General features: G+C 35.7%; 1 protein-coding gene across 8 annotated transcripts in view; it reads left to right on the forward strand.

The window, feature by feature from the left end:
- The window catches only part of ATP11A (ATPase phospholipid transporting 11A), a 133,384-nt gene that overhangs the window by 102,104 nt on the left and 19,035 nt on the right, over positions 1–12,245 (forward strand). For all 8 annotated transcript variants that reach the window (XR_010987176.1, XM_068136766.1, XM_068136789.1 and 5 more), the window contains exons 18-25: positions 1,254–1,435; positions 1,938–2,189; positions 5,815–5,989; positions 7,211–7,313; positions 7,562–7,707; positions 8,398–8,457; positions 9,884–10,011; positions 11,668–11,803. Coding sequence is in view for 7 of the 8 variants with exons in the window: in XM_068136766.1 (XP_067992867.1) it covers positions 1,254–1,435; positions 1,938–2,189; positions 5,815–5,989; positions 7,211–7,313; positions 7,562–7,707; positions 8,398–8,457; positions 9,884–10,011; positions 11,668–11,803 (1,182 nt within the window). In the remaining variant the exon portion in view is untranslated. The remainder of the gene's footprint in view (positions 1–1,253; positions 1,436–1,937; positions 2,190–5,814; positions 5,990–7,210; positions 7,314–7,561; positions 7,708–8,397; positions 8,458–9,883; positions 10,012–11,667; positions 11,804–12,245) is intronic.

The following is a 12,245-nucleotide window of genomic DNA, read 5'->3' on the forward strand; positions in this document are numbered from 1 at the left end:
GGAGGCTAATGAAACTGAAACAAGTGTTTACATAGCATATCTATCCAATGTCTGTCGAGAGGGAGATCCAGACCAACAGTTAATTCTTCATCCTGAGTAACTTCAAATAGGGTTGTCTCCTACAGATACAAGCTGCTGAAAGAGGATACAGGCAGCTACCTGGCACCTGTCCTTATTGATAGCAAGACTCGAGCTAATCACAGAATGTCAGTGTTGGAGGGCACCTCCAGAGGTCAAGTTCAACCTCTCTGCTAAAGCAGGATCACCTAGGCCAGGCTGCACAGAAATGCATTCAGGCAGGTCTTGAAAGGCTCCAGAGAACAAGACTCTACAAGCTCTCTGGACAGTCTGTTCCAGCGCTCCATCACCCTCACTGTAAAGTGTTACCTGTGTTCTAGCTTGTATCTGTTGTTCCTTGTCCTGCCACTGGGCACACCAAAAAGAGACCATCACCTTCATCTTGATACACACCCCTCAGATATTTATAGATGTTGATAAAATACACTCTTGGCCTTCTATTCACAAGACTAAACAGCCTTAGGTCTCTCGGTCTCTTCATAGGAGAGGTGTTCAAGTCTTGCAGTCATTCTCATAGCTCTTTTTTAATACTTCTTGGGCTGATAATAAATAACTATACTTTCTGGATTAAAGTTTAAGAAGATAAAGTGCCACATAACCGGTACTGTGAGAGGCAATATATTTGAGGTGTCAAACTTCTTTTCAGTGTTGTAGCAGTTTTTTCCTGCCTTAAGCAGACTTAATGCTCCCTTTCTTTACTCATCACACAGTCCAAGAGTCTGGTCCAGTCTGAAATGCCCACAGCTAAACTCTACTTTTCAGCTTACTGAAATGACAGATTTTTCACTTTCAACACACTGATGTTTTGTCCCTGTCTCTGGTGCAACAAGACATCAAAATTAGACTCATCCTGGCTAATTATACACATAGGGAAGGAAACCTTTACTTTGACTCTCTTTTCCTTAGTAATCTCATACATCCAGTTGGGTCACTGCACTGTTTCTGTTCTCGAGGACTGAGTCTTGTTCTTCAGGTTGTAACTGCTTCCAGGGCAGCACAGAATCAATCTGACCCATTTTCTAACCTACTATACTCACTTAATCATAGAAGTTAGTAATGGGACTCTTAATAGTAAATTCATTCTATTTTTCCAAGTTTTCCAGCATAAACACCAATAAGAAATCTGAGAAGAGTTTTGTACGAGACATTTTGTTTCTCTTGATTCTATTCTTTAGGAGGGACTGCGAACATTGTGTGTGGCGTATAAAAAGCTCACAGCAGAAGAATATAGCAAGGCACAGAAGCTGCTTCAGAATGCAAAGTTGGCCCTTCAAGACAGGGAAAAGAAATTGGCAGAGGCCTATGAGAAGATAGAAAGAGATTTTATTTTACTTGGTGCTACAGCTGTTGAAGATCGGTCAGTACCTTTCTGAATTTCCTCAGTATATTCAAGCCATTTACATGCAGTTTAAATGATACCTTATTCATTAAATTGTGGGGAAGTTCTTGAGGAAAGGACTACAAAATGAGTATTAAGGAAATGGTATGATAATATTGAGAAAATGTTATGTTAAAATTGGGAGGTAACATTATTAAATCAGCAGTACTTCAGTGTTGGAAGGCATTAGCTGAAAGCCCTAAAATTGAAATACTTCTCTGGGGAGTGAAGCATTTTGTCTTTTTGGCAATATACATGAAAGGTGAAACTTGGAGCACTTCAAAAGCGTTAAATTTAGTCATTTATAATGTACTAATCCCTTAAATGTTTTTAGATGTACACCTTGGGAAAAATCCGTAGATCTGATGACTTCTAGTGAATTTTTTTTTTTTATTTGGTTGTGGAAGTGTTTCTGCAAGGCCCTCTGAATTTTTCATTTCCAAGCAATCTATCAATGCATGTTGTCCACTGACTTCCACAGACTACAAGAAAAAGCTGCTGACACTATTGAAGCACTCCAGAAAGCTGGGATTAAAGTTTGGGTTCTCACAGGAGACAAAATGGAGACTGCTGCAGCTACTTGCTACGCTTGCAAACTCTTCCGGAGAAATACACAAATACTTGAGCTAACCACAAAGAAAATTGAGGAACAGAGTTTACACGACGTGCTTTTTGACTTAAGCAAAACTGTCCTAAGACACAACGGCAGCTTAACCAGGGATACTTTCTCAGGGTAAGGAAGAAGTTGCATTTTCAAGCCAGGAATGGGGTTCTGTGCGTTTCATGAACTAAATGATTGATCCACATTCTATGTTTCTGTTGTTAGTGTGAGTTATTGTATGGAAATTAATTATAAGCTTGTTTTTCGCGTAAGCTTAAAATTTCACAGCCACGTGTTTTTCTCTAACTGATTTCTGGTACTGCTTTTTTATCTTAAAACAAAAATCACAACTGACGTTGTAAATAGGTATATTTTTCCACTGCAAAAATTACTTGTTGGGAAAAATAATGCTAAAGCAAAATACTTTTAAAAGGAGGCAGATATATTATATTCCTATAATCAGAGTTAGTATGTGATTTGACTTTCTTGTTATTATGGCGACCACAGAGTGCAACAGTCTATGGCCCTCTTTCTAGTGAAGATTGTGCTCCATTTACAGACAAGTGACAAGCAACATCATAGTGCCAACTCTTCTGGTGTGCATAAAAGTACTTAAAGTGCCCTAAATTATAAATCCTTGATTTCTGTGTATTTTCAAAATCTGTACAAGTATATGTATACAGAAGTGAAACATAAGGAAATCATGGAATAATATACAAAATAGCACTAAAAAGCTGAAAAAAAGGTATAATGTAAGTTATGCCTCAGACACAGAACTTACGGAGAATCTTCTTGATTTAGAAGATGACAGAGCACTGGAACAAGCTGCACAGTGAGGTTATGGAGTCTCCTCTGGTGGTGTGGTTTTAGGCTATGCCTTTAAAATTAGCTGTAGATTTTGAGCAGAAAAGTAGAAAAATATAAACAAATTACTATTGTGTGTTAAAAGGAAAACAAAAGATTATTCTAAACAAATTCATTGGGTAAATATCTAGAATAAGACAGGCTGTACCATAACAATTCTCATCTCCTCTTCTGATCTTGGCTGTTTTGTTTTGCTTGGGAGAGATAATGTGCCTTGGCTAAGTCTAACCCACTGCTTTTTCTCTCTTGGAACTGGGGGGAGGTTTTGTGTTGTTTGCTAATTGTAAATGTCTGTATAATATTGTAAATCCTGTACGTTTTGTACGTATTCGTTGCATTCCATTGCAGAGTGTAGACTTTGCTTGTAAATACAGCTTCATTTGCTTATGAATTGATCTGGCAAAATTAATGCTGGGGGGAAAGCTTCAACCTACCACATTAAAAAAAAATAAGAAACTTAACTGTTGTGAGAGGATCTAATGCACCTTGTGTTTTGGGGAATTGATTTTTCTGAGAATGGCATTTCAAAGACCCTAAGGGTTACAAATAGCAACTGTAGAAATTGATGGAGGGAAATTGAATTGTCCATTAGACCTGATCTTTCTGATGAATCTGCAGTTGTGGGACAACATGAGATAGAGGATGTGAAGTTGCGGCTTGCTTCTTGAACTGTGCATTGCAGACATCTGGAGACTTCAGAACTCTCCTGGACACATTCCTGTGAGACCTAATCTCAGTGAACCTGCTTTAGCAAGCAGGGTGGGACTCAATGATCTCCGGAGATCCTTTCCAACTCCTACTATTGTAGGATTCTATTATATCAATGTCAAAAAAGAAAAAGCATTAAGTGTTCTGACCTCCTGCTTGATCTGGTAACAGATTTGGCTTCCCAGGCACTATTATTGTATACCAAAGTGCACACAGGCATAGTTAAAGTGCCTAAATTGTAAATAAATCCTTGACTCCTGTTTATTTCCAAAATCTGTACAAGTATGATTTACTGAAGTGAAACACAACATGGAATAACATACAAAAGAGCACTAAAAAAACCAAACCAAACAATAACAACAACAAAACCCCCAACCAACCAAAAAAACCCAAAACTAAACATTTATAATCTTAATTTACACCTCATACATGCAGTAAATTAGGCTACTTATTCAAAGCCTCATAGCTGGGACACATTATTTACTCTTTTTCCACTGTAAGAGTTGAAGTCTCAAACATTTTTATAATCTTAAGATGTTATGAAGTTACTGGCCTTCTGGGCATAATGGTGCCCATTTGATATGGAAGCAGGTAGCAAGTACATTTTATATGCATTTGTAATATGTTTCTAGTAAAGGAACAACTAGCTAACAGACATTTGTGATGATATTGTTTCTATAACTCTTAGTGTTACAGCTTGAAACTCTGGGCCAGAGCCTTTTTCTTACCTCTGCTTACACTTTAAACCCCATTGGTCCCATCAGGAATGTTTGTATATTTAGTTAAATCATATTTCTTTATCTGTACCATGCTTAGCTTAAGTCCCACACGTCTTTCAAGGTGTGTTTGAACATGTTTGTTCAACTCCTTGTGCAATGGGCATTAAGACTCATCAGAAGCTTTTGTCTTTGACTCCAGAGTTGGAGAATGTGCTAAGTAAGAGCAGTATTCTGCTTGGGTGTTCTAATTCAGGCTAAAAATATTTCACTAGAACACATCAAACATTCAGTACACTGCCTGAACTTAATACAGTTTTGGCTGATATTATGGTATACAAATGGTGCTACCCAATTTGTGCCGAAAATACCTCTGAAGCACTACTAAGTATAGTTTACAGTACTTTATTTGTCAAAACCACCTTGTATTCTAACAGTGAATATAGAGATGCTTAAAATACATTAATAGTATATATATGGTGTTTGCCTCACAAACATTGGTCCTGGTGAAACCATGTTGTCTGAAAACCCACATACAGCAGTATAATCTTGGAGCATGGAGACCGGAATGCAAATAAACCTCAGTGTATGTTTGTGCAACACTTGCTGGTGAACTGGAGCCTGAGGCTGCTGTGTAATGAAAGGATGCTCTGAAATAACTAGTTCAGATGCCTCAGAAATCTACTCTTGTAGTGCAGACCACTTCCTCTGTTGCACAGCAGATGCTGTTGTGGTAAACTCTGCTTCATGTGACCATGGTTGCACTCTTAGCAATGCCCAAGTCATTATAAGTATGCCAGTAGTTCATTAATATATATAATAATATTTTGAGGTATCAAGTACAAGTATGTAATTACTATATTTTTATATAATAATTAGAAGTATACCTGTATCAGACTTGGATGCCACAGTAAATGACGTGTACATACTGTACATGTAGACAGTGGCTTTCTCTCTAAGCCAACATGGGCATTTCCTTCAAAGTGTGATTTAGTTACTTGAATGTAGACTTCTAGAAAGCAAAATAAACAAAACCCCACAATATTTTCCTCATCAAAGCAGATTTTGGAGTACCAAAAGCCTTTCCCCTTAACTATTCTTTTCTATATTATGAAATGTGCTACGAAATGAACTTTACTCCTGCACCTCAGTTTACATTACTTGCAGGTTTTGGAGCCCTTTCAAACCAAAGGGAAAGGTCATTAATTATCCACTCTTACTCACTGGTCAAGTCACTGAAGTATAAGTATTTTTTCTGTGAAATGGTGAAGCACTACATATGTTCAACAATACTGAATCTAAAAATGTCATAAGTAGTAATCCTATATAAGGAATTCCCTGTAGAAGTATATTAATTTTGCAGTGTTACACACTCACTATTTTGTCATTCATTAATTTTCACTGTTGCCAAATTTAAAATGTCTGAGAATGTTACAGTGACTCTTAGTTTATATTTTATCTCTAAACAGGCTTTCAACTGATATGCAAGATTATGGTTTAATTATTGATGGAGCAGCTTTATCATTAATAATGAAACCAAGACAAGATGGGAGCTCTGGTAACTATAGAGAGCTCTTTCTTGAAATCTGCAGGAATTGCAGTGCGGTGTTATGCTGTCGAATGGCACCTCTGCAGAAAGCACAGGTTTGTATTTAGTTTTGTAATTACTTGTTAGCTGTGCTCATCTGTAAATATTGACAGTTAATATTCTGTATGACTTACTGTGGTAACTTCAAATAGGAGGTTAGCGTTCGCTTTTGTATCTTCTAAAATGAAGAAAGCAACAGCAAAAAGGCACAAGGGTAAAATTTCTACTGGCAAGCAATTTAGATAATGGCATGTTAAAATGGCACCCAGCTGTGCACCTGCATTTGATTTATGTACATATTGTGCAAATTTTATGGTTGGTACATGCTGATAAATGAACATATTTAATGAACTGAACTAGTTGCTTCCTTTTTGAACTAATGAGCTTTGAATAGTCTATCTCTTGAAACTACAGGAACCTACATAATTTATCATTTCTTCTGTATTTTTAATGTAAGTGGGAAACCAAGAAAGAATTATCCAGACAAAAAAAAAATAAAAATCTGTGCATTATAATTTTTAAGTACTTCTTAACTATGAGAGTTGATATCAAGTAAAAACATATCCTTCCATTAATGAAACATCTCAGTATAGTTGATGAATTTTTAATGGCAAGAAACATTGGAATATACACTTGGTTTTTTTCCTTTCAAACTATCATGTCTTTTTCTCAGTGCTGAGCGATAGCATATATAACCCTTACTCATTTTAACAAATGAATTTATTTAGCTGGCACTTACCTGTGTAGAAGTTTGTAGTTGCAGCTGACTCGGTACAAGGTTTATGGGGTGGTTGTTTATAACAAAAAGATTTGAAATTGAATTGTTGGACAGTTTCTATGTCAGTGGTGTTTAGATATATACAGAATCCCATTATCCTTCCTATTTAGGAAAGTGGAAGTCAGCACAGTTAAGAAAGCAGAATCTTTCCATTTTTAGTTTCAGTATTTCTTTGAAATTTTATGCTCTGTCTGAACCGTTTTAATTTACTAATGCACTTACACAGCACTATTCTTTCTTCTGCTCTTCCTTCCTCTTGTCCATCTCTCTCAAAGTAGTTTGGAAGTATTTGAGAAAATGTTATTTTGTATTTGGAACAAATACTTCTAGTGTGAAGAAATTACTGTGATCTTTGTGTATAGCGGTTGCGTTAGTTAATGACTGTGTGTCTTTTTACAGAACTATTTACATGATTGTGGTTGGTAGGTTTTAATTAATTTATGCATGCAAAATAAGCAAACCATTCCAGAGATTAGTTTTTAATACCACTTTTTTCCAGGTTGTAAAATTGATTAAGTTCTCAAAGGAGCATCCTATCACATTAGCAATTGGTGATGGAGCTAATGATGTCAGTATGATACTAGAAGCACACGTTGGTATAGGTAAGTGTGGTTTTTATAATATTAATTCAAGTGAAAGGACAAATAATATTTCCTCCTTAAAAACTGGCAGTCTCAGAGAACCAGTTTATACATTTTATAGACAACTTTCAGTGAATTTACCCCAGAAATTTTGAGATACAGTGGTGATGTCTTTTTAGATCTTATATTATTAATATATTTTTTTTTAAATAATTGTCTTTGAAATATGTCTTCAGTTATTAAGCAGTATTGTCATCTTTTTTTAATAGGAATTATTGGCAAAGAAGGTCGTCAAGCAGCAAGAAACAGTGACTATGCAATACCTAAATTTAAACATTTGAAAAAAATGTTGCTTGTCCATGGGCATTTTTATTATGTTAGGATATCTGAACTTGTGCAATACTTCTTTTATAAGGTAGGAAAATGTTTATTCTAATTATGTAAATCTGAAAAGCTTGCATGGTAATATCTAATTATATGCAGTGGTACAAAAATAAAGTGGTAATTCCCTAAAGAGATTTTGTTGAGTGTCAGATGCAATGCTGAAAAATATTCTGTGATCTATAGCTATCCAAATGTAAAAATTGTTTTGTCTTTTCTTTGAACCCCGCATCTCTCTTAAAAATGTTGTCATAGACTGTTCTACTTCCTTTCAATATCTTCTGGGTTGCCTCTATAGTGGTCTTTTACATCATATTCAAAATAGTACTTGAAAACTTAACTATTTACATTAGTTTCTAAATTCTTCGGGATAGTGTAGGTGGAGGAATTTTATGATGTTTAGGCAGTTTTATTATGTGCAGATGTTGGGGTCCAATCTAAGCTCTTGCAATGAGCAATGAAGATTACGGAAAGGAACATAATCTTCATTGCTCTTTCAATGAGCAGTGAAGATTATGGAAAGGGAATTATTAGTGTTTGACTATATACAGCCAGGATGTAATTTGGGGCCCTAGCTACAAACATCTTAAAATATTCTTTCTACTGTTCCCACAGTGTTTAGTATTACTAGTGTTATAAAACTGATAGATGTAGTTGTAGTGTTGTACAGCATATAAATTGGTGCTTGTATTTCACTTGACAACTATGTCACTTTGTCTTTCAGAATGTCTGCTTCATTTTTCCTCAGTTTTTATATCAGTTCTTCTGTGGATTTTCACAACAGGTTGGTTTTCTTTTTCCCTTACTGACAGACTTCCTCTTTGGCAATTTTTGTTAAAAAAAGGGATCCTTTAATACTGTGCCAGTTCCACAAGAAAATTTCTGGATTAATCTACACATAGTGAAAAGAAGAGCATCTCATCTGGTTCATACAGTTTGCAGTGGTGATTCATTTTTCAGAATTGTTATAAAAGCTGTGTTATTCTCAAAGTCAAAGAATACAGGAACCCAAGACTTTGAAATAGCAGTAGAAAGTGAATCGACTGTGGGAAATGTGGATTCTGTTAGGTTTAAGCTGACATAGGTAGAGACAATTGTGAATTGTGAAGTGGAAGAGTGAAGTAGTCATCTCTGGCGTGTGCCAGTATGAATCGCAAACTTCAGACACATAGCAGTGTTCGATTAGTTGAAAAGGAAAAATAGACACAGAGGGAAAGGGAACTGCTATTCATCAGAAAGTGCCATCATTCAGGAGAGGATCAGTGTTCTCCTTCCTAGGATTTTGTTTATTTATGTTTTCCTCTTGCTCTCATCTCCTTTGTGCAGAAAAATCTTTCTTCTTTCTTCTGAATGAAAGAGGAGGAAAGAAAAAGGCAAGGAAATGGATGATCAAACTTAGACAAAAAGAGGATTAAGCTTTCAGGATTAAATTGGACAAGAGGAGGATTTAATTGGGAGAAAGTAGTACTATTGCTTTGAATTTGTGGAATGTCTTGAAAGTTCCATGAGGAGTAAATGGGACACTTTCATTTCAAATGACTCCTGAAAACTTTGTAGGTTTTTATCAAGCATTATTAGGATGTAGATATGAAGGCATGTGCTGATAAAAGTTCTAGTTTAATTTCCTGATCTTTTAAATGCTAAATGTATTTCTGAACCAAAAAAAAAGGAAGTTTTTGACAGCAATTTTTATGGCATAAAGAATCACCAAATTGGTTTTGGGAAATAACACATCACTTCATAAAAGGATTGTTTGAGTGCTAGTTACAATGTTGAAACATACATGGAAAAGTAGTTTAGAGAAGGATCAAAGACAGGTTAGGGGGGTTGTACAGCTCACTGCAGTCATCCACAGCTGAAGTACCTCTGAAGTCCTCCCATGTTCTCCCTATGTGTATCCATCTTATACAGAAATGGAGGAGATACAGGGGGTGGGTGTGCCAGAGGGGAATTCCTGCCTCTCCAGGAATCTACTGTTGTTCAGTTTGGGTAGCTGGGAGTTGATCTTAGAGTGTAAATGATAATAGGAGGGGCTGATATATGTATTAAATTGATCTTGGCTTATATCAGTTAGCAGCTGTTCATATTTTGCCTCCATTGTGAAGGGATATAGCTTTGTTTATTTCTGACACTGACTCATTCCTTTTAAAATCAAGTGTCATGTAGTGTTTTTAAATTAAAACTAACTGATTTCACTTTTTCACCTACAGACTTTATATGATACTGCGTATCTAACACTGTACAATATCAGCTTCACTTCCCTTCCTATCCTCTTGTATGGTCTAATGGAACAACATGTCAGTGCAGACACACTCAAGAGAGAGCCTTCCCTATACAGGTAAAATTAATTTATTATACCCTAAAGCCTGACAGTTCAGTGACAAAATATATTTCAGTTTATAACCAAAGTCCTCAGGATTTCTGTGCAGGGTTGCAGTAGAAAATCAGATATAGTGCAACAGAAGGATTGAGGACCACGTGCACAGTTTGTAAAACTGCAGTAGGCACATGTCTATTTTTATATGTATATTTGCATATTGCCATGCACACCATTCATTTGCCACATTAATGAATGACAGCAAAATAGAAATTTCTGTTTTACAAATCAAATTGTGATTTGTTTTAGTATTCTCTATTTTCTTCAGCCATGGGGGAAAGATGTATTTTAAAATAGTGAAAACTTACTGTTTCTTTGATATACAAGTTTTATTCTGGAAGAAGAGGACTGAGCAGTGGAGTATTGTATCGTAAGATGTGTTCTGTGTGGTGTCCAGTATTGTCCTCTGCATATTGACGACTCACTACTGTGCACTGAAATGGTGATTCTTAGCTGCTTGAAATACAGTTGCTGCCAATTAACAGCATGTGGCCATCTAAATTGGGAACAGTGCCCAATTTTGTTTCTTGTACCAAACAGATAGTCAGAGTGAAAATGTTTTTTTGAGAGGTAATGTGAGGGGGTCAAAGTTTAATCAATACATAAGTAGTATGTAATAATATAGTAAGTGATATGTTATAATATATATAAAAATGTGATATGTTTTCACCCATGAAATTAAAAAGGAATATGAAGTATTACTATTGAAACCCAAACACACACTCTCCTCATTCTTTCCTCTTCAATATTTTAAATGTTTTCATTTTAGAAGCAGTCACTGACTTTTTCTTTTTGAAAGCCAGCAGAGGTTGTTTGGTCAGAGACATTTGATTTTTGATATATCCAACACAGTCTCTTGCTAAGCTGTTTTGGGCAGTAGTGCAATTGTTCTGAGACGAGGTTATTGTTAGCCATGTATGGATTTGCACTGTATATGGGTAATCTGTGGGAAGACATTACTTCATATGGTCATTCAAGGTTTTCATTTATCTGTGTTCTGATATGCTTTATGATATATGCCTAGTTGATATGTACTCGTTCTGTGGGCAAGAACTAAAACTGTAATATTTTAATTTTTCTGCAGTCAGAAAATGCACAAGTCTGTTTAGGCCAGTCTTTGTGAGTTTTGTGTGAAAACAATCAAGAAGTACAATTCAGTTTCCACTGAACTGCAAAATCCTTCTTCACATGTTCCACATCAAATTAGTGTTTTGTTTTGTTACAGTATTCTGTATAAAAGTACCTAATGAGAAATAAAGCAAAGTCTCCAGAGACCTCTAGTGTTTCTATTTAAAATCTACAGTGGATCGTCACATGCACAGCACATACTGCAAAACAGTCATCTTCTATAAAGTAATTGAAAAATAAATGGACAGGGGAGTTTTTTAATACAGTTGAAATAATGAGAATTACAGTCAGTGGTTAAAAGGACTTAGTGAAAATTAAAGGGGGGGGAGAGGGCAGCCATTCAGGAAGGACAAAGTTGTCACATGGAAATCCAGTGGGTTTGCATGCAATCTCTCCATTGTTTTTCCTTCAAAAACAATATGAATGACATCATTTGTCTATGATCTTTGAACATTCTGATAACAAATGTATATACCTTGTTTTGCACAGAGATGTTGCCAAGAATGCTTTGCTGCGCTGGCGTGTATTTATTTATTGGACATTCCTGGGAGTGTTTGATGCTGTGGTATTTTTCTTTGGTGCCTATTTCCTGTTTGAAAACACAATTGTGACCAGCAATGGACAGGTTAGTGTGAGTTTTGATCAAAGGTAATTGTTTTAATGTTGATTGTGCAATGAACATAGTTTTAATTGTTTTCTTCAAAATTTCCGGCACAGATGGTAACTGTTTTATGAGTTAGGGTGCTATAGGTGGGTTATCTGTTATAGCAAAGTCAACTATGCAATAAGAATTCTGTGTATCAGTAAACAAAGGTATAGGAATAGAGAGAAATTAGGAGAAATGAGTGTACTGTAAACTCCAAGTATTCCTTCAGAATTTACATAGTAACTTCCTGTTTCATGCTTAACATGCATCTGATGAGTCTCTGATTAAAATACCTAAGGACTCTTGGTAGAATAGCTGTAATGATTATAAAACCTTTACGTATTACAAGATTTTAAATACTTTATTTTTTACATATGGCAGCCTAAAATAATCTGTCTACTTGCTTTTCAGTCACATGAAT

The sequence above is a fragment of the Melanerpes formicivorus genome, unplaced genomic scaffold, assembly GCF_026170545.1.
Source record: "Melanerpes formicivorus ecotype bairdi unplaced genomic scaffold, bMelFor1.0.p_v2 SCAF_1, whole genome shotgun sequence".
NCBI classification, from domain to species: domain Eukaryota; kingdom Metazoa; phylum Chordata; class Aves; order Piciformes; family Picidae; genus Melanerpes; species Melanerpes formicivorus.